The following is a 20,639-nucleotide window of genomic DNA, read 5'->3' as shown; positions in this document are numbered from 1 at the left end:
CTGCGTATCCCAGAATAAAGTAACTACCAAAACAACAACAAAAAAACAATTCAAGAAGAGGGTACCAGGGATAAGGAGCTGTTAGGTTAAATTTCCAAAGCTGTTTACTCCAAATCATCATTTGCATATATTTTTCAGTGAGGAAAAATACACTCAATAAAGTTCCTAAACCAGATATAAACAAGTAAGACTTTTAACTTAGGAACTTGAATTATATATATAGTGTAAACGATCCTTGCAACTCTCTTCGTTCATTGCCCCTTTAAAATAGACCCAGGACACAAAAATAGATTTTTTTACTGCGCTGACGCGCATTTTTAATAAACACAAATGAACACAAACAAAAATTAACCAAACAGAAATAAACACCTAGCTGTCCTTTAGACCTCTGACTAAACACCACCGGGAACCTAACTAATACTCAGGACGGCTAAGCCGTTTACCTGACAAACACCAAACTCACACGGGCTTCACTCAATAGCTTTCTCTTTGATACAACTGGTCGGTCACTCTCACTCTCACTCTCACTCTCACACACACACACACACACACACACACACACACACACACACACACACACACACACACACACACAGTCGGGCTCTTTACTCAGCAGCCTAAAACAGACTGGCTGCCTCTCTTAAATACCTGCAGGGGATTAACTAAACAATAAAAACAATTAACACAATTCAAAAACCCTTAGCCCATTCACCCACAGTGCATTTTCACATGTTACATATATATATTATATATATATATATATATATATATATATATATATATATATATATATATATATATATATTAGATTATCTATATAAACGGAAAAATTTATTCTAATTATGATTTTGAGTACTGAATTGAGTAAAAGCTTTGAGAATCTAACCCAATGTTTTTTGTTTTGTTTTGTTTTTTTTATGTGCTTTTAGTACAATTTAAAAAAAATAAAAATACTGGGTCTGTGTACTGTTGTCTATTAAATAAGTCATGTATTTGTATCACAAACAAATAACAAAAAAAATGGGTGGTTAACTGGAGGACAAGTACAGGTAACCAATTATTTCAAGTCACAATAAAGGTCTTACTGTCAATAAATAAACAGCATCCACTTATACACATTGCAGCCACAATCCCACTAAGCACTGAAGGACAACAGTCCTTTGCTGACAGTCTATCAGCTGCTGGTTTTGAGGGACAGTAAAGAATGAAGTTGGTCCACTTTAGACACGGTAATGTACTAATCCAATGTGAGTAGATTCAATACAAGGATATCATGCAGAATAACTTTTATAACAGGAATAAAGAATCAAAGGGAAAGAGAAATTAACAGCAAAGTCATATGATATGCTTAACCCACATTTATTAATATAAATCCAGGGAAATTTAGCATTCTCAATTTTCTTGTAAAGGGAATAATGATTTCCACATACTAGTGATACAGGAGTAATGATCTCTCTGAGTTAAATACAAGTGAAGATCTTGTTATGGTTTTTAATGACTACTGCCAGTCATAAATTAGATTTGTATCCAGGCTTAAATTCACTCTCTTAATTTTCAAACTACAAATTTGATTAGATTTTGTGTTTTAACTTAAGGTTGTATTCTATTTTGTAAATAGTAAATGTGATTTGCTTTTAATAGTTTCAAACATAATAACTCATTAACAGCATAAGAAAGTTTGAAAATATGCCCCTATATATACATTGACTTGGCTGTGCATTGAAGTCTGTATACTGTACTTTAATTTAAAATACAGCAAATAATGATAATTGTAAGTCATGTGGGAGAGACTCAACACACTCTAGGGTAGGCACCAATTCAATTTGATAAACTTGTTCACATAAAATGAATGATCAATTATCATTTACCCTGGTAGTGGTAAAGTGCATGTAAGCAATACTATCACCTTGTACAGATCCTGACCCACATTACGGCACTGATGGATCAATCAAATACCCCAGGAATACAGGGACGGAGCTACCAATCTGCTGTGGCATGTATTTTTAATGTACATTACGTCTTTAATGTGATCATATTTCTAGACAGCCATGGAATATTGTGACCCTTTAAGCTTTTGTCATATCTGTAAGAAAGCTGTCTATACTTCCTATAGTCCACAGTGATACCAGATAGCATGGTCTCATGACATTCCATTAGTCTTCAACCAATCATGTGTAATATATATATATATATATATATATATATATATATATATATATATATATATATATATATATATATATATATATAAATATGATTTATCAAAAAGAACCTCAGCCTCAGCATTGAATTAATAATGGGAAGTCTAGAGCTGAATACCTTGACAGCCACCAGGATTTTATCTTGATCCGGACAGAGGTTGTAGCACTCTGCCAGGAACACCTTCCCAAAGGCCCCTTCTCCTAGCTCCCTCTTCAGGACAATGTTGTGACGCTTGATGTGTTGGACAACTGTGGACAAGGCAGAAACATGTGGATCAACCACTACTGTTGGACATCAGAAAACACACACACAATGAAATATTATATTATTAATATTTACATGGCTTATTGGCTAAAAAAAATAGTCATCACTGATAATTGACCAGACTAAATCATTGTGAAATAGAAATACATATCCAAAGAGCATGTTCAGTGTTTTCATTGACCTATAAATGCAGCAATACCCTTGCTCAGGCTCAGTACTACAAAAAAGAAAATCCCATAAGCTCTGTTAATGCCCTCCGACATCACTGGTTAATTATATCTGATGTCTGTACTCTTCTATACTATAAATACTTCTACAAATTCATCCAGAAAGGTAAAAATCCTGTTCATTTTAAGTAGCTTTCGTTCTTTTTTTTCTTTTTGCCTGTATCAACTAAATAATACAATACAGAGAGGATGTTTGTTTAATAATCAAGCATTGGGAACATGTGTTAGTATCTTTGTGAAGCTGTAGGTTGTTCCATAGGACCCTGGCTTCTGGAAATATCAAAGTATTCTTATTTGACAGATTCAGCAGATATATCTGTATTTGAATGCTTCTCATTCTTACATCTGCAGCATTACAGTTTTTTTTTTTTTTTTTTTATTATTTACTTTTTACGGTCGTCTTTAAAAATGTGAGCCCTTATGCACTGATCGTGTCTGGTGAACACAATATCTATCTTAAGTTACTTTTATCATTTTAATCTATGTATCATTTTTTTATAAACATATAGATTCATATAGATTCAAGAAACATAGAGATTCAAGTGCTGGCAGGTTAATCAGTCAACAGGAGCTCTCACACTACTGAATATTTTTGATCAAGGACATTTCATTGCTGACAAAATCTGAAACAGGCGTGAATATCTTTCACATTGTGTTGTTAATTATAGTGTTCAATGTCAAGCAGTTGTCAAAAATGGGGCCTCAGCAAATAATTCAATTTATGGTTCTGTTACAATGGAAGCTGTAACCCATGTAATATTTGTTTTTTTAACACATGGATTTTACACTATAAAAGGAGCATACAGCAAGTGCTAAATCAATTATGATTTTATAATTGAAAGCTTTCTCAATGTCTTCAAAATCACACAAAAATACTGTACTTAACATTACAGTGGGGAACAAAAATGAAACACACTTAGCGCCAAAAGTTCAATATACCCACTTGGCTACATCATGAATTAACCAGTATTGCACATTTCGCACTATGGTGTGCACATAACACTGCCACAGTGTCGCTGGTGAAAGGTGTAGTTAATATACCTGTACTTTGAATTGTATGATATCCCAGCTACTGGTTTTGGGTTTTATTCCCAGTACCCAAACTTGTTTACACACTGTACACCCAATTTAGAAAACTGTTTTAAAAGAATTGGCCAGTACAGTTTGCTTGATTTATATCTTGCAATGCAAGTCAACTGTCTAACTATAGTAAGACCATTTCAACTCACCTGTGTGGGATACCCCAGTAAGATTTAAAAGTTGAATTACAGGTCTCCGTTTAATAACCAGACTACAAAGAGACAATTGAGATACTACAGATGCCCAGTATTTAGCTGAAAGCTGTTAGGTAAATTAATGGAATGTGTGTCTTTAAAGAGATTTTCTCTTTAAGACTTTTCTGTTGCTATGGAAACTAACTAGCACATACATGGATTTCTGTTTTGTGCTGACAGCCGATAGAATACACAATGTGAGTTTTTGAAAGCAAGGCCACATCTTGTCGAAAAAGACGTTTCACTTCAATAAGATTCAGAGAGAGAAAGAAAAATAGGCTAATCACATACCCCAGACAATAAGAATTACCAGCACAATCTTTGGAAATGCATTCATGCATCATTTAAACCCTGCTGCAAATTCCAAACACTTGGAGATGTTGAGAAGCGGATACCCTAATCTATGTGATACAGTGCATGCCATAAACCACACCACATGGACAATTGCTAAAAGGCATTTTTGCAACCTGGAGACACTTTTGGGGGGGTAAATGATTAATCAAGGTTAGGCCTTCATTATGTGCCTCACTATTTAAAGTGTGGGTGCTTCTTTTTTTTTTTTCTTTTATTTGACAGCTGGGCTGACTATTATATACAGAGGTGAAGTGGTCTGACCTAGGGTCACACAGCAAGTGGTTGAGTTGCGATTTGAATACAGACTCTCTGGACAACCAGATCACACAAGGTAGCTGCTTGTTAGCCCATTAGTTTGTCACATAATCTCACTCACACTTTCAGTTACGTTCAGCTGTCAAGAAAAAAGTTGTACCAGTGCTTACCTTATTCCTTATTTTTTATAGTAGTAGTAAACTGACTATGACTGTTAATCCTATTTGTAGTGTTAGTAAACACATATATATTGGGTAGGAATAGTTATTAATATTGTGACTACAACTAATTAAACTTTCCCAAGTTTACTGTATATTTCATTTGTAATCAATGTATCTTTTTGGACAATTAGAATATATATATGACATTGCTTGTATGACTATGGAATTATGCTTCTTAAAAGCAGAACTAGTTTACAGTTGTTGTACAATCGATCTGCAAAATGTACCCTTTTAAACTTGTACAGGTCTGTCTAGACTGATAAATTAATGTAAAAAAATATTTTAATTGTAGAAAGCAAATTAGGCACCAATCCCTCCAACCACAGCTGAGATATACTGTACCAGCATTTGTAACCAGAGTAAAGGTAACTATAATACAAACATATCCTTGATGAAGAACCATTTTCTCAAACATTTCTCATTGATTTTTATCCCCTCCCCAAAGACCAGTGCAATTTTGTAATTATGACATTAATTGAGTGCCTCTGGACCTAGGCCTTAGATTTTTATTATTTAAAGGGGCAATAAACACCATTTTAAAGGCACTAAAGCCATATCAACAAGCAGTTTAGATGGGTGCTACACTGCTTACTAGATTTGACCTGCAATTCCCTTAATTACGGTCAGAATTCTGGCTCAGCATTAAATTTGGCAGAGATTCTTCAAAGCCACCCTGACACTTTAAATTAATTACATGTCAAAGTTAAATGTATTACATAAGTAGAGAAACAGACAGCAGCTTTTCTTTATTAGCCATACTGTATCGTGTGATTAGAAATAGCTACAGTCATTTCTCAAGATAAAGCACCCACTTTGAAAATTAAGTAACATATAATCCTTTATGACATTTTCATTGGTGCTTTGGCTGTCAGGTCACGTTTAGCGAAACTAGGATGCAAAATGAAAACAATGCACAGCTTTGTACTCACCCTTTGGTATCAGGGGCTAATCTAAAATAAACAGACACACATGGTAATACCACAAGAAGGAAAAAAGCTGTTATTTCCCTCTTTAACAATAGCTCTCCCTAGATTGCCAATACTAACTCATTTTAAAAGGTGAACACTTGATCATCATTATTTACATCCAGTATGATTTATAAAAGGAATACTCTACTTATGCCTTTAGTATCTGTTTATTTTCTATGGGCTAAGTGAGTTTGGACTACTTAAAAATACAGCCTTCTTCCCTAATGGAAATAATTGATTTTGTTTTAAAATATTACAGTGTCACTAGGGCTTTTAATAGTGCCATCACATTGCTACTGAAGACTTAATTTATGTTCTGTATTTGTCTTCTCATCATCGATATCTGCAAATGCTGTAAAAAAAAAAAAAAAAAGAAAAACTTCTAATCTATTGCATGGGATGAAAATGTCTAGCTCACCCGAGGATGGTTTAAAGATTTCAAAATGGTAGACCTTTTGAAATAAAGGAACATCACATACGCCACTTAATAAGGACAATCTTAGTTCTTATCTGCACCCTCAGCAAAAATACATCCCTGTCTGTATAGTACAGTGCTCACTTGTTATAATGCGCCCGTTATAGTGCGGAATCGGTTATAACACGGTAGAGTCATGGCGCCCATTTGCTTCATAATGCCATTACAGTAGCCCTTTTATACTTGTTATAAGGCGGAACACAAATAACACAGCCTTGTAACTATGGCTCCCCTCTATAGCATTATAAAGGGTGAGCGACAAATTAAATCCCTGTGCAGTCCAACTACATCCAATTCAAGAAAATATTTAAAAATAAAATATTCTGAATAACATGTATAAACTGAGCAATATGCAACAAACATTTTATTTAGATCTGAAATCCACAAGCCATTTTTCACAACTAGATCTGCATAAACCTAATATTGGGATTGAGGTCTCCACAACAAGCAGGTGCTGCCACCAAGGTGCAGGTCAATGGTGTTGATTGGGATAATTTACGTTTCCAATTCAAAGAAACAACTGCTTGAATTCGTGTTGATTGCTGCTCTCCACAGAGGCTAAGAAAATCAGTGTATATATCCAGGGAGGATGAATAGTGTGAAATGTATTTCTTGCTTTTTATTTTAGTTTTGTAGTTCACAAAACATTGTGCCCAAACAGGTGAAAACAGGTGTGCCCAAACAGTGCTGAAAGTGACTTTAGAAATGTAGAATATACGACTGAAAAAATATGTAGGATTGATCAGCTTCAGAGCAGAGTTCTGATTTCTGGTAGTTATTTTTTACAAACATCCAAGAGACTGTAGGTGGATTTGTTGGTCAATGAAGCCATATATTCGAGGGTGGAGAAGTCTCTAAGATAATTCTGTTTTCCATTATTGTAGTGGATCACATGACATATCATGTGCCACATTCTATCGCAACCAAAGACACCTTCACTGTTCGATAAGATAATGGGACCTTTCTACAAATGTTGATGTAAAGAATGGTGTCAGTTTTTATGAATAAAATTGAATTTGATATTCATGTTGTTAAAGAAGCTAGCAAAATCTTGATTATAGTTCAGCTAAAATGGCATATTCTTTTGAATCAATATATCACCTTTTGTTTCAATCACTGCAAAATACCTCACAAGACTAATAGCAAATTTAAAATGCCTATGGAGACAGACTACTTGTAAAATGTGTCATAATTTAATATCTTGACAACCTGTTCAGGAAGGAAGCAAAACCTAGTTCCTGAACCTGTTTATGAAACTGAATTACCAAAAAAGGAATAAAATTAAGAGTCAGCACTTCAGGAGACATGAGCTTCCTACAGACAGCAGTAAGTACATCTGGCATCTAGTGATTCATTTTAATGCATTGCAGTTGTCTTCCTGAAAGGTAAAGAAAATTAACATAAAATACTTCTATTATAAAACAGCAGGATTTTAAGTGCACATTTAAGGTCATGTAATCCTGAGTAAATCCTAAGGTATTTTAGGATTTAAGGTACCCAAACTACTAATTCTGGTGGTAACAATGCTTCTTATTCAAAAGGGTTTTAGGTGTCTACTCTTAGGTGTCAACATCACAGCTGGATTTTTTTTGTTGTTTGTTTTGTTTTTTTATAGCATTCTATACCAATCTGGTTCTCTCTGGAATACCATACAAATAAGTGGTTCATGCAATCTGGTGGATTCTCTTGTGCTATAAAATGCTCTAAAAAAAAGATTTATCCCACTCGAATATACGTTGATTAAGAAAACCTCTATATTACATAATCATGTAAAAGGTAAGCCAGTCATTCATAGGCGCCGACTTTAGTTTATAAGAACATAAGAACATAAGAAAGTTTACAAATGAGAGGAGGCCATTCGGCCCATCTTGCTCGTTTGGTTGTTAGTAGCTTATTGATCCCAAAATCTCATCAAGCAGCTTCTTGAAGGATCCCAGGGTGTCAGCTTCAACAACATTACTGGGGAGTTGATTCCAGACCCTCACAATTCTCTGTGTAAAAAAGTGCCTCCTATTTTCTGTTCTGAATGCCCCTTTGTCTAATCTCCATTTGTGACCCCTGGTCCTTGTTTCTTTTTTCAGACTGAAAAAGTCCCTTGGGTCGACACTGTCAATACCTTTTAGAATTTTGAATGCTTGAATTAGGGCGCCACGTAGTCTTCTTTGTTCAAGACTGAACAGATTCAATTATTTTAGCCTGTCTGCATATGACATGCCTTTTAAGCCCGGAATAATTCTGGTCGCTCTTCTTTGCACTCTTTCTAGAGCAGCAATATCTTTTTTATAGCGAGGTGACCAGAACTGCACACAATATTCAAGATGAGGTCTTACAAGTGCATTGTACAGTTTTAACATTACTTCCCTTGATTTAAATTCAACACTTTTCACAATGTATCCGAGCATCTTGTTAGCCTTTTTTATAGCTTCCCCACATTGTCTAGATGAAGACATTTCTGAGTCAACAAAAACTCCTAGGTCTTTTTCATAGATTCCTTCTCCAATTTCAATATCTCCCATATGATATTTATAATGTACATTTTTATTTCCTGCGTGCAGTACCTTACACTTTTCTCTATTAAATGTCATTTGCCATGTATCTGCCCAGTTCTGAATCTTGTCTAGATCATTTTGAATGACCTTTGCTGCTGCAACAGTGTTTGCCACTCCTCCTACTTTTGTGTCGTCTGCAAATTTAACAAGTTTGCTTACTATACCAGAATCTAAATCATTAATGTAGATTAGGAATAGCAGAGGACCTAATACTGATCCCTGTGGTACACCGCTCGTTACCACACTCCATTCTGAGGTTTTTCCTCTAATCAGTACTTTCTGTTTTCTACATGTTAACCACTCCCTAATCCATGTACATGTGTTTCCTTGAATCCCAACTGCGTTCAGTTTGAGAATTAATCTTTTGTGCGGGACTTTGTCAAAAGCTTTCTGGAAATCTAAATAAACCATGTCATATGCTTTGCAATTATCCATTATCGATGTTGCATCCTCAAAAAAATCAAGCAAGTTAGTTAGACACGATCTCCCTTTCCTAAAACCATGTTGACTGTCTCCCAGGACCCTGTTACCATATAGGTAATTTTCCATTTTGGATCTTATTATAGTTTCCATAAGTTTGCATATAATAGAAGTCAGGCTTACTGGTCTGTAGTTACCTGGTTCAGTTTTGTTTCCCTTTTTGTGGATCGGTATTACGTTTGCAATTTTCCAGTCTGTCGGTACCACCCCTGTGTCAAGAGACTGCTGCATGATCTTGGTTAGCGGTTTGTAAGTTACTTCTTTCATTTCTTTGAGTACTACTGGGAGGATCTCATCCGGCCCAGGGGATTTGTTTATTTTAAGAGCTCCTAGTCCCTTTAACACTTCTGCCTCAGTTATGCTAAAGTTATTTAAAACTGGATAGGAACTGGATGACATGTGGGGCATGTCATCCATCCATTATGCCAGTGGGTGCATTGAAATGTGCCAGTGGGGGTGCCTTGATTAAATAACTATGAATTTCTATAACAATTAATTACACACACAGTCTTCACTAATGTCCTAATTTAAAGACAGCACTTGTTTACATCTATATTTCTGGTAAGGTCTCAGTGAATATTTAGGACAGCAACATAATTCAGCCTCGTCTGTCCCACTAATGACCGAAGATAGTTGTTAAGTCTTCTGAGGCTGGAGAATGAACGTTCTACAACGCAGAATAAAAACGGGAGCAGTCACTGACAAATTTGCATTAGTCAGGCAGCATATTCCGCAAGTATTCATTCCCTTTAGTTTTTGAAATGCGATGACATCATGAACACTGAATATTGGAACATTTTTCTGTTGGAACATATCCAAAAACACGTCTCGATGAAGTTTTAATCTCTGCACATCAAAGACATTTGCATAACATTCCATTACTTGCTCGACTTTAACAATTGACTTTTAAACAGCTACACTAGTTCTGATTGTGACACATCTGCACTACTGTTTGGTGGGACTGTGCCGATATGGAATGAGAAATGTATTTGCACTATGCAGGACCTTTACATTTCAACCATTTTGTAAAGTTTGAATTCAGGGCAACGTTTTTAACATGACAGATCATTAATCACTTTTATCACAAAAAACAATAACTGTTGTGAGGTGGGTGGGTGCTCATTGTTCCCCATGGGTGCTTGAGACCTGGAGCACCCACAGTCTGTGCCTATGCAATCATTATTTGATCTAAATTTACATAGAGTAATTTAAACAGCACAGATCACTTATGGTAGAGGATTTCATTTCCTTAGCTAAATACAATGTTCATATTACTCAAATTCAGCAATTTCCATTAATACATTTGTTTGATCTGTTATGAAAGAATCAGATTTAAAAGAAACCTTTGTTTTCTCAGCTGATTGCCATTATGCAAATATATCTGTTCTCTCAGAGTACTGTATTGACCCCAGCAATCTTGTTTTTTAACCTTGTCTGCAAACTGGCAGTTCAGTGATTTATCTACAGTATCAAGAATGAAGACAGAACAATTCCTACATCAAATTAAGGGAAGATCTGTTAGATGGTTAGAGCACAAAAACAAAAATATATATATATATATATATATATATATATATATATATATATATATATATATATATATATATATATATATATATATATATATATATATATATATATATATATATATATATATATATATAAATATATATATATATATATATATATATATATATATATATATATATATATATATATATATATATATATATATATATATATATATATTAATTATAATGAGCTTGCAATCTCAGCCTACAATGCATTGTTGTATGTTAGGATTTTACCAATGCCCTTGCCATGTTTATCATGTTGCACAGCTATCAAACTTTAGACATTACAAGGCACTTTAATACCTTAATAGCATGGAGGGTGCAAAACATATACCTTTTTATTTGTATGCATACTGATGTATGCTGGGTGACTCTAGGGTTTGAACATGTGTGTGTGGAAGATGTCTTTTAGCACCTTTGAAGAACTAGCCCTGGTCACTGGAATCAAAACAAATCAAACAATATAAAATGCAGCGTACTGCATGCTGATTCGTTGATAACAGAATGCAATCCAGGTTATGCCCAGGGCAAAATGCTAACCTTAAAACATATATACACACAAACACACCAGCAAGATAAATATGTAAATTAATTCCATGCGTTGGTAGGAATTTGTTAAACAAATGTTTACTCACATGTGTCAGACTTGAGCATGCTGTTAGTGCTCCTGAAATACTGGGGGTTTTCAATGACTGGAATCTTCGTCATTCCAATGATGACGGCATCAGAACCCATTTCTGATGAAGAGGGGGTGTTACTGCCATTGGACACATGATGCAGAGGGCTGGCTGAGTCATCATCGTGGCTGATCACTGAAGAGGTTCCTGAAATAATTATAAAACAAAGCTATCTATTAGATAAGGCTTTAGTTGCAGTATTTTGCCATATCCACACATTTGAAGTCAATAGAGCACGTTTTGTTCCTTAACCATTAAGAAGACATAAACTAACAGTGCCCTGTACCTAAACACCTTGTACAATAATGTGTACAGATATTTTAAATACATTTCCTGTTATATACCACATTCCTCTTCTTGAGAACTACAGTAATTAATAAATGTTGTTTTTGGAGATTGATTACATAATATACAGTGTGTCATTTAAAACTTCGGTTTTTTTTTTATTAGATTGAGATTTGAAGCCAAACCAAATGAAATAAGGTCCAATGAGGTCCATAGCCCATGCCCAGAAAAAACACATTTTAGGACTTAGATGAGTTATAAATAGGGCTACTGTTTTTTTTGTTTTGTTTTTATTAATTTTATTCTTCAGTGCTTATTTTTAGTTATTGTCAAGTTATATGTAAATGGTTTTTTTCAGGGCTTTCATTTTTATAACTGTATGAAATTGTTTTTGGTTATTTTCGTTTTTTTCTGTCACAATATGTGTAGTAACTTGAATTGTACATTTTTCCTTTACTGTCTTCCACAATGAAATCTTTATGGTCATGGGCATATTCTTATGGGGTTTTTGTGTGCTTAGGCATTTTTTTACATTTTGCCACAATTTGCTATTCTGTTATAAATTCCATGCGCGTGTAAATACTATGTAAGGTACTGTAATATAGCTTTAAATCTTGCGAGCAAGAACATCTTGTTTTAAGTCTCGCAAGCGTGTTTCACTAGAAATGTAGGAATTTGCCACCAAAGTAGTTGGGGTGGGTTTAAAATATTCCGAACGAATCAATGTCAGGAAGAATGGACATTGCCCACCTGCACTGGCAAAATAGGTCAAGTCAACATGAATTGAGTAACCATTTCCAGTGTTTTTCCGGTGTTTATTGGATATACCCCAATATACATTTTTTTGTTTGACAACACAAGCCTAGTCATGCAATAGAATTGTGTTCCCTAGCAGTGATGGCGTACCAAAATATATTGTATATATTGAGCAAATAAAGGTGATTTGATATTCCTACTGTAAACTGCGTACAGCGTATTGTAACGATCTCGGTTAAAGCAGGCAGGCGCATCATACAGGGCGAGGCAATCCACACACAGGCGGAGGGCGGGTGCGAACCTGGGACCTCTCGTACTAAAGCATAGTGCTTCAGCAGGGCTGGTAGGTGACATAATCCCACACAAACACATAAGCCTGATATACGCTCCTTGCAAAGGAGCCGGCTCTTTGGTACAGTGGTATGTGGATTGCCTCACCCTGTGTGATGCGCATGCCTGCATTAACCGAGATCGATACATTGGTGTCAGGAAGTGGACACAGGTACCCTGGCACGCGTTCTTTGGACTGTAGCCTGGTGAGCAAGTCCAGGGCAGACTTGAGGCTGGCAGGGGAGATCTAGAGGAGGCACTGAATAGTGCATGTCAGCTCATGTCATGACATCAGACCAGGAACTGAATGACACAGAGTTGTGCAATGAATGCGCTGCTTGCTCCAGTTAAATGAACAAATAAAACGTTTAAACAAAACACCAAATAAATAGACAGACAAAACACACAGTGGATGAACCTGAAACAAGTATTGTGCTTGTCCTTCCAGCACGAGTGTACTTGTTATTTTAATTCCCTTCATTTTTATTTATCCTTTCTCTCTCTCCCGTGCTTCACTGCAAACACACTAACCTTGTGTGTGTGAAGCACTCACTCTTCTATGCAGCTATGCCGAGACTCAATTGCTAATCAATCATTCACTTGAATCTCTGCCCAGTCTGCACGTGAAGTGATTGTGCAATCCCTGTGCCTAATTACAAACATGCATTTCAAATCACCTGTGCTACATAACCCACACTCCGTGCACCAATACATATACACAACATAAAACACAAAACACAACAATACACACAGGGGCGGGGCACCATGCCACACCCCTGTTCAACACCCTCTGCTGCAACTGCATTACAGTACTTCTGTCTTTGCTTTTCCTTATTTATAAGACTTAGAGCTGTGTCTGCTGAATAAGATGTCATTTTATGGCTAATGTGATAGTGTTTCAGCTCCACAGAGTGTACTTGTGCCAGGAGGAATTATACTGCAGGGCAGGCTACACTCAATCAAATAAGGTCAGCACCATTATCAGAAAGAACTAAATCAAGATTAGCATTGTGTTATTTTATACCTGTCTTGCGAGATGGGCATGAAAATTAAATGCCATTACTGTAAAGAATCAGTTGTAATGATTAAAATGGTAAAAACGGTTCAGATACGTGACTGGATTCAGAACAATAGCCAATAATTAAGTTTTCAAGAGGATATAGGAAATGCATTATGTGTGTTCAACATAGAGATACCTGTTTTACTTCCTGGCACTGTTGGGTTTAATGAAATATCATTACACATCGGATACCGTTATCCAAGCTGGCCTATTTAAACCCCAGCACGAACCTTAATAAAACAAGGTTCATTGATCCTTAAATCACCCAGGTCATTCATCATGCCAGTCAAAGCATTAAAAAATTATCTTTATATGTAGGCTGGCTAAAGTGTGTGGGGGGGGGGGGGGATTTGTAAATTAGACAACATAAAGTTACAGATTATAGAGATGCAAAAAAAATAAACTAGCTACATTCTGTAATAAACATTTATATTAGAAGTCCCTAGAAATGTCAAAGTGTGTTTATGTAGTTTAGCAGGAGTTGCATGAATTAGAGATTGGGGGCCTGCATTATTTTAATAAAAGTCATATTAGGGATGTTTTTGGTCTATATTAAAGGATCCAATATTCACAGGTTTGCCCAACAGCGGTGGCCCAGGTTTGCACAAGCTGTCTAAACCTTTGTGCAGTTTGTTTATTGTAGTTTGTAGTTGTTTCCTGAGAAAGGTCAGATTTACTAACTTTCTTCTCATGTCTATTTCAGCAATAGAAAGTCATACAGAAATAGTTTAGTCATAGGTAAACAAGATAGATATATAATGTACAACCATATCTACAAATGTGGGGTTTAATTGGGTTAGTCGGGTCCAGTGATTAATTTGGTTTTCATTTAAAAGTGGATTAGTTTTTCCCCTAGAACATAGTGTTTTTGTTGAATTCAAGAACTCACAAAATATCCTTTGTTTACATTCATTTCAAAAACCTGATTTTCCAGTAATAGTATTTTGTTGCACAAAGTACTCTTACATATAAGCTGTTATGCTTGATAACTGTTTTTTGTTTTTTATTATTTCAACACACTAATGATGTGAGGCATAACTTAATTTGCCTCCTGCCTTGAGCAAAAACAATAATCATAATTAACATGTTTATTAACTGACTTGCTTTTTAAGATGTTGTTAACAGAATACTTTTTTTTTAATGTATTAAATAATATATTCCTCCATGGCATTCCTTAAAATTATTAGCTGTCTATTAATAAAAATATGTAAAAGATACACACACGCGCATTTAAAAAGACTTTCAGAAATTCTGAATGGCTTATCAAATGCAATGTGAAAATTGCTGCTTAATGACAAGATACTGTACCTTCTCTTCATGAATAATGTAGGAATGCATGACTCCAAAGTTAATTTCTTAAAGAGTATCTAAAGTACTATGTCATTCTGATTAAGTGAGGTCATCTAATTGCTTATCAAAGTCAGAATGAAAGGAGGTGACTGTTCGCCATCAAATACTATTGATTTTCCTACACAAAACTGATTGTATTGGAAGGAGATGACGGTTTTACAAATAGCACTCTAAAGTTTTAAGCTACTGAATCAAGGATCTTTGAAACAAGAGGTTAAGAAAAGGGCTATCCATGTTTTATATGGTCAATAATGCATTGCTTACTGCTACTGTTTGTGAAGACAAGATTTAAGAATGTATATCGAGTTGGTAATATCCAAGACAGGCTGTCGTCTCCAAGTATGCTTCATGCATTCTCTAGTTATAGCTATTATGGGTTTTGTTCTTTTGTTGTCTAAGGTTATGGATTTTAATAAAGTAATTTAAGTACTTATTCATCTCTGTTTAACTTCAACATTTCAGTCATTCAGCTCTGTGACAGACTGCAGTTGCTACGCTGTCAATTTATCCAAAGTTGTTTTATCACAGGGCAACAGGCTTTGGAATCCCCAGTAAAAGTGAATGGCAGAGAGATTCCACTGTGTATATAATTAAGTGTTAAGTAGCTGACCCTGCAGGCCAGTAACTGCCAGTAAGCAACCAATACAGGGGTCATTACCACTATTATAAAACCTATTCTTTCAGTATTAAAGGTGCTTGGTGCTCCATTTTTCAAGATACTGGATCAGCTCATATTTCTTGCCAGTGCTAGCATATCTAGCTGTACTGCAGACATCTATAAATATTGTAAAAGGAGCCCACATGCCCATCTGCATCAGGACTACACAGAAAAGAAAGCACATTATTGATGTGTTTAACCAAAAAAAAAAAATGTTGTTGAAGGTGTCTCTTAACTAGGACTCTTGGTAGACTGGCAGTGTACAGGTGATGAGGCTTTTTGTTTACCGTAGCAGTCTTTAACAGTGAGTTACAGACCAGCAATCCTGCATGCTGATTGGCTGAGTCAGTATCAAACATTCCATCGGTTTAGAAATTTCCCATTTTTTTCAGATACTAATTCAAAGCTAATTCAAGTGACTGTGAGAACATTTTGAAAGCCTAAGCCAACAAGCATATGACTGCAGTCCAGAGCTTCTCAGTCCTTGAAACAGACACCTCTGAAAGTGCTTATAGTTTTAACATATGTAGGCTTGAATCATTAAGTCATTAAGTACCTTTTAGTGCCTTGTCAATAATTAGTAACACGGAGAGAACACATGCAAACACTGAAATTATTATGTTCCTGGTCTAACTTATATAATGGTCTGCAGCCAATGTGAAATTATTCCTTGAGCACACACTCATTCCAACCAAACTGTCACACAGTAATATAAAACAGTTTATACTGTATACACAATAGTCATTTTTAAAGAAGAAAGGATACAGGGGAGTCACGTGATGTCACTGGCGTGAGTGTCTCTGATTTGCCTTTTAATAGGGTACCATGAGATTTGAAATACGTAGGTATTATATTGAAAAATGATAGCAGAGATCTCCTCGTTTAACAGTCTTTATTTAAGAATATTTTCAACTATCTTGGCAGGTGGAATGACTCCCCCTTTCTTTGTGGGCCAGAGTTGATACTGTGGAACCGAATGTTCTCCTCAGGCTGACATGTTTGTTTTTGGCAATCCACTTACACTTCCAGGAAGACTGGTTTAAGAAAATAGATAGATCTTTGAGTACAGTTATATGGGCCAATAACAAACCCAGAATTAGTGGGAGCATATAGGAAAGGGCGAGAAACAGTGGGGATCTGGGACTTCCTAATATTTACAAAGATCAGGGGGAGCTGGACTAACTTCAATGGCAAATAATAGAACAAGATATAGTAGATATAATGGAGAATCAAGAAACTTTGGAGTCTCTTTGGTTTTGCCAAAAAAAAAAAAAACCCTCATATCTAAATAACCCGATGATGAGATTCTCCTGTACTATAGTTAAATCATTACACAAGTTGACAGGGTTTGATGAGAGATTGTTACCAGCTGCTACAATCTGGGGAAACTAGTGTGGCGGAAAGCCTATATATAGTTCTGCATGGATGGACAAGGGGATAACAAAACTTAAACACTGATTCAATAATGATATACTGTCTTTAGAACAAAAGTAAAACATGGTATATCTAGAAAAGATGTATGTATACTTCAAAGTCATAAATAATATAGGGCCCTAGGTAAAACTGCTACCTGTGGATTGTACCGTTACAAAAAGAATATTGGTAACAATATGACTGGATAAAGCTTTTTTGGAAACTCTTGTTCTGGAATGGACAGCTTTAAATATCTGTGATGTAGCTGTAACAGAAAACAGGATATGGAGAGACATTTAGCGACACATAGTTCATATAACCTGCTTCCCAAGAATTCACTGGGACCCTTCATTAACAAAAATTGACAGCCAGAAACTCAGGAAACTATAACTATTTTTTTTGTTTGTTTGTTTTACTGATGGACTTTGTGTTACACACATGTTTTTTGCATGTCTTTGTTTTGATTTATGGAGGTTTTTTTGTGTTTTTTATTTTAAATTTTGTGCTTTATTTTTATGCTGTATAAAACTAAACAACAATAAAAATATGAATCCAAAAAGAGAGGCTTGGTTTTGTTTTTTTAAAGAGTAACTACTTTTGAGCACTAAAAAGAGCACTGCAAGCAGCAAGTTACAGAAAACAGAATGACCGATGTGACACAGGGTTTCAAACTATCTAAGTAATTATTTCTAAGCTTTACAGGTACAGTGCAATTTCATAAATATGACAGCATGACTTCAACCGAGTTCATCTTGGACGAAGAGTGACATTATACTTCATCTTTAAACTTAAAAATGCTGACTCAAAATATAAGGTAACATTAGGGTTGCCAACTTTACATTTCTTTAAAACCAGATATCAGCACCATCAAACCCCCCCCCCACCATGACAGTATACAAATTCCCTTAAAACAGGATGTCCCATCTGAAACTGGACAATTGGCATCACTATTACAACACAGGCACCACCTCCTTCTCTGGATGGCTCCTAGCAACATCTTTACAGTGATTTGCTAAAAATAACTGAATAGCAGCATATATTAAATGATGTACATATCAAAAGCTGAAATTGCGCTGCACATCATAGTGACATCAATGTGTCCAGCTCTTTTGTTGTTGTAGCAACAGCCATTGATAATTAAAGGCACAGCAGTCTGTCACAATTTTGCGCCACTGGCACACAGCCGGTGGTCACTGCATGTCTGGTTATCAGTGTACTACAAAACCGGACTGTCCGGTCTAAAACTGGTCAGTTGGCAACCCTAGGTAATATATATATATATATAAGGTTTTACTGATTATAGCACTAACCAAAATGTTTATCTTCTTGAATTATTTACAGTAGCATAAAATACCACATTTATTCTGTATGGTATTTTTACTGATGTTTTATGCATATCCACAAGGGAAACAGTGTTTAGAGAATTTAGAGAGAAGACATGTACTTTTTTGCCAGTTGCAAGGCATAGTCAAAGTTGCCTGGGATTTATATTAACTTTGACAGACGTGAACCTGTCAGACTTGAATATATTTGGTGTACTTATTACATTTGGTGTGCATGAGTCATTCATTTAAATATATGGCTTTACAACACATATGGTTAGCCTGTAGTATAGCTTATAATTTTAAAAACCTGTTGTTTTGCTTGATCATTAGTGTGGAGAAACTGTTTTACAGCCCTATAAGATGAAAACAAAGAATACATTTTCAAATCAGGTACCAAGTCTTATGTTTAAAGTAAGTATATCTTAAATATTCTGCTTATGTGAAAATGTATAAAAAATATGCTTTTAGTTAATACATGTTTTGTTTGTAAATAAAGTCATAACATACTGAAGATACTGAGTTTTCCCATGTATTCTCTGCAGAACGAAAAAATATCATCACACGCTTGTTACTCTTGTAAGTATCTTATTTGTTCTGGTAAGTACTAACACTCTGACATGTGCCCTGTCAGTTGTTTCTACTCCTAGAAAAATTTACTTTTGAACCCTTAGACAGTTACGATCACATCCATGTATCTGGGATTCCCCTGTGAATTCTAGTCTAACATGCAACTCACAGAACACCAAAAGCACAGTGAACAACATCACCTTGCTTTGCACTTGGTGAATAATGATTGTACTGCAGCAGTGAGGAGGTCTTAACATGTAATGTCTACATTCCAGCTGCATTGCTTTCATTCGACCATGCAATAATTATGTGCTTCCCATTATTTCTAGTAATGTCATTAAATGCATTTCCAATTACTTAGACTTAGAAAAATCCTGGAAGAGCTGCATAAATTTTTGCTGTTTGATAGGCACATTATACCAGCAGCAGTAGGTGTCATGACCTACATGGCTTGATGATAAATTTATTGGCTATCATTACTGGCAGTCAAATGAAACACATGAGAGTTAGCAAAACACTGTAGAGGCTATATTCATTGATCCAGGTGCATGAGTCAAAAAAAATCAGAACAGAACACATTCTGTACAGATGTTGAACAAAAAATATGGAACACTTGCTATAACATGTTAATGGGATGTAAGACCACTGTGGGCAGCCATTATGGTGCTGATTCAATGCCTGCAGGGTGCTTATAATTTTTAAGCAATGATAACTTTCTAATTCCTTCAGAATTCGTTTTAGGTAGAATTTGCTGTAAAGTCTGTTCTCACTTTTTCCTTCTGAAATGGTAATAAGTAGAGCCGAGAAAAAGTTACTGGGCTTTTCAATTCCTATTGGTTTTAAAAGCTACACATTTAACATAAACATAAAGAATAATTACATTACTACCTCTCCATACGCTTACTTTGTGGGGAAGCAACTATGTCTCCTAGATAGGACTGGCTGCCAACACTAATCTATATCAGGAGAAGACCTTGGAGGTGAAGGACTCTAGTATCTGTTGTAATTTGTCGTTCTCATCCAGAGGAAAACCTATCACCACATTACCAGGAAGTGAACGTTAGTCAAGGCTCTGCTTGGCATGACTGAGATCTGGAAACGTCTGTCATCACCAAGAGATATAAGATCCTGGCCCAAGATAAGGCTTTTGTGTCTCAGTTCAAAGATTGTGTCACTATTCTTAATGGAATCAAACACTAACCAGAAACAAACAAGGGCCAGGTCTTGAAGACAAAGACACAAAAAACTCAGAATTTAGAACTTTGCAATAGGCATTAAAGTGGTCAAGCAAGCACTGCTTTATCTTTGACAGATCTAAAGTATCTTGTTAAGCATGCTGTAATGAATTGTAATTGCCTTGATTTCTGCAGATGCA

General features: G+C 35.6%; 1 protein-coding gene across 2 annotated transcripts in view; it reads right to left on the bottom strand.

Moving 5' to 3' along the window:
* The window catches only part of ntrk2a (neurotrophic tyrosine kinase, receptor, type 2a), an 89,562-nt gene that overhangs the window by 26,486 nt on the left and 42,437 nt on the right, over positions 1-20,639 (bottom strand). For both annotated transcript variants that reach the window (XM_041227107.1, XM_041227108.1), the window contains exons 12-13: positions 11,479-11,667; positions 2,320-2,450 (exon numbers count right to left, since the gene is read on the bottom strand). In XM_041227107.1, coding sequence (XP_041083041.1) covers positions 2,320-2,450; positions 11,479-11,667 — 320 coding nt within the window. The remainder of the gene's footprint in view (positions 1-2,319; positions 2,451-11,478; positions 11,668-20,639) is intronic.

The sequence above is a fragment of the Polyodon spathula genome, chromosome 2 (assembly GCF_017654505.1).
Source record: "Polyodon spathula isolate WHYD16114869_AA chromosome 2, ASM1765450v1, whole genome shotgun sequence".
NCBI lineage: Eukaryota > Metazoa > Chordata > Actinopteri > Acipenseriformes > Polyodontidae > Polyodon > Polyodon spathula.
The sequence above is the reverse complement of the archived record's forward strand: the minus strand, read 5'-3'. Positions and strand labels throughout refer to the sequence as shown.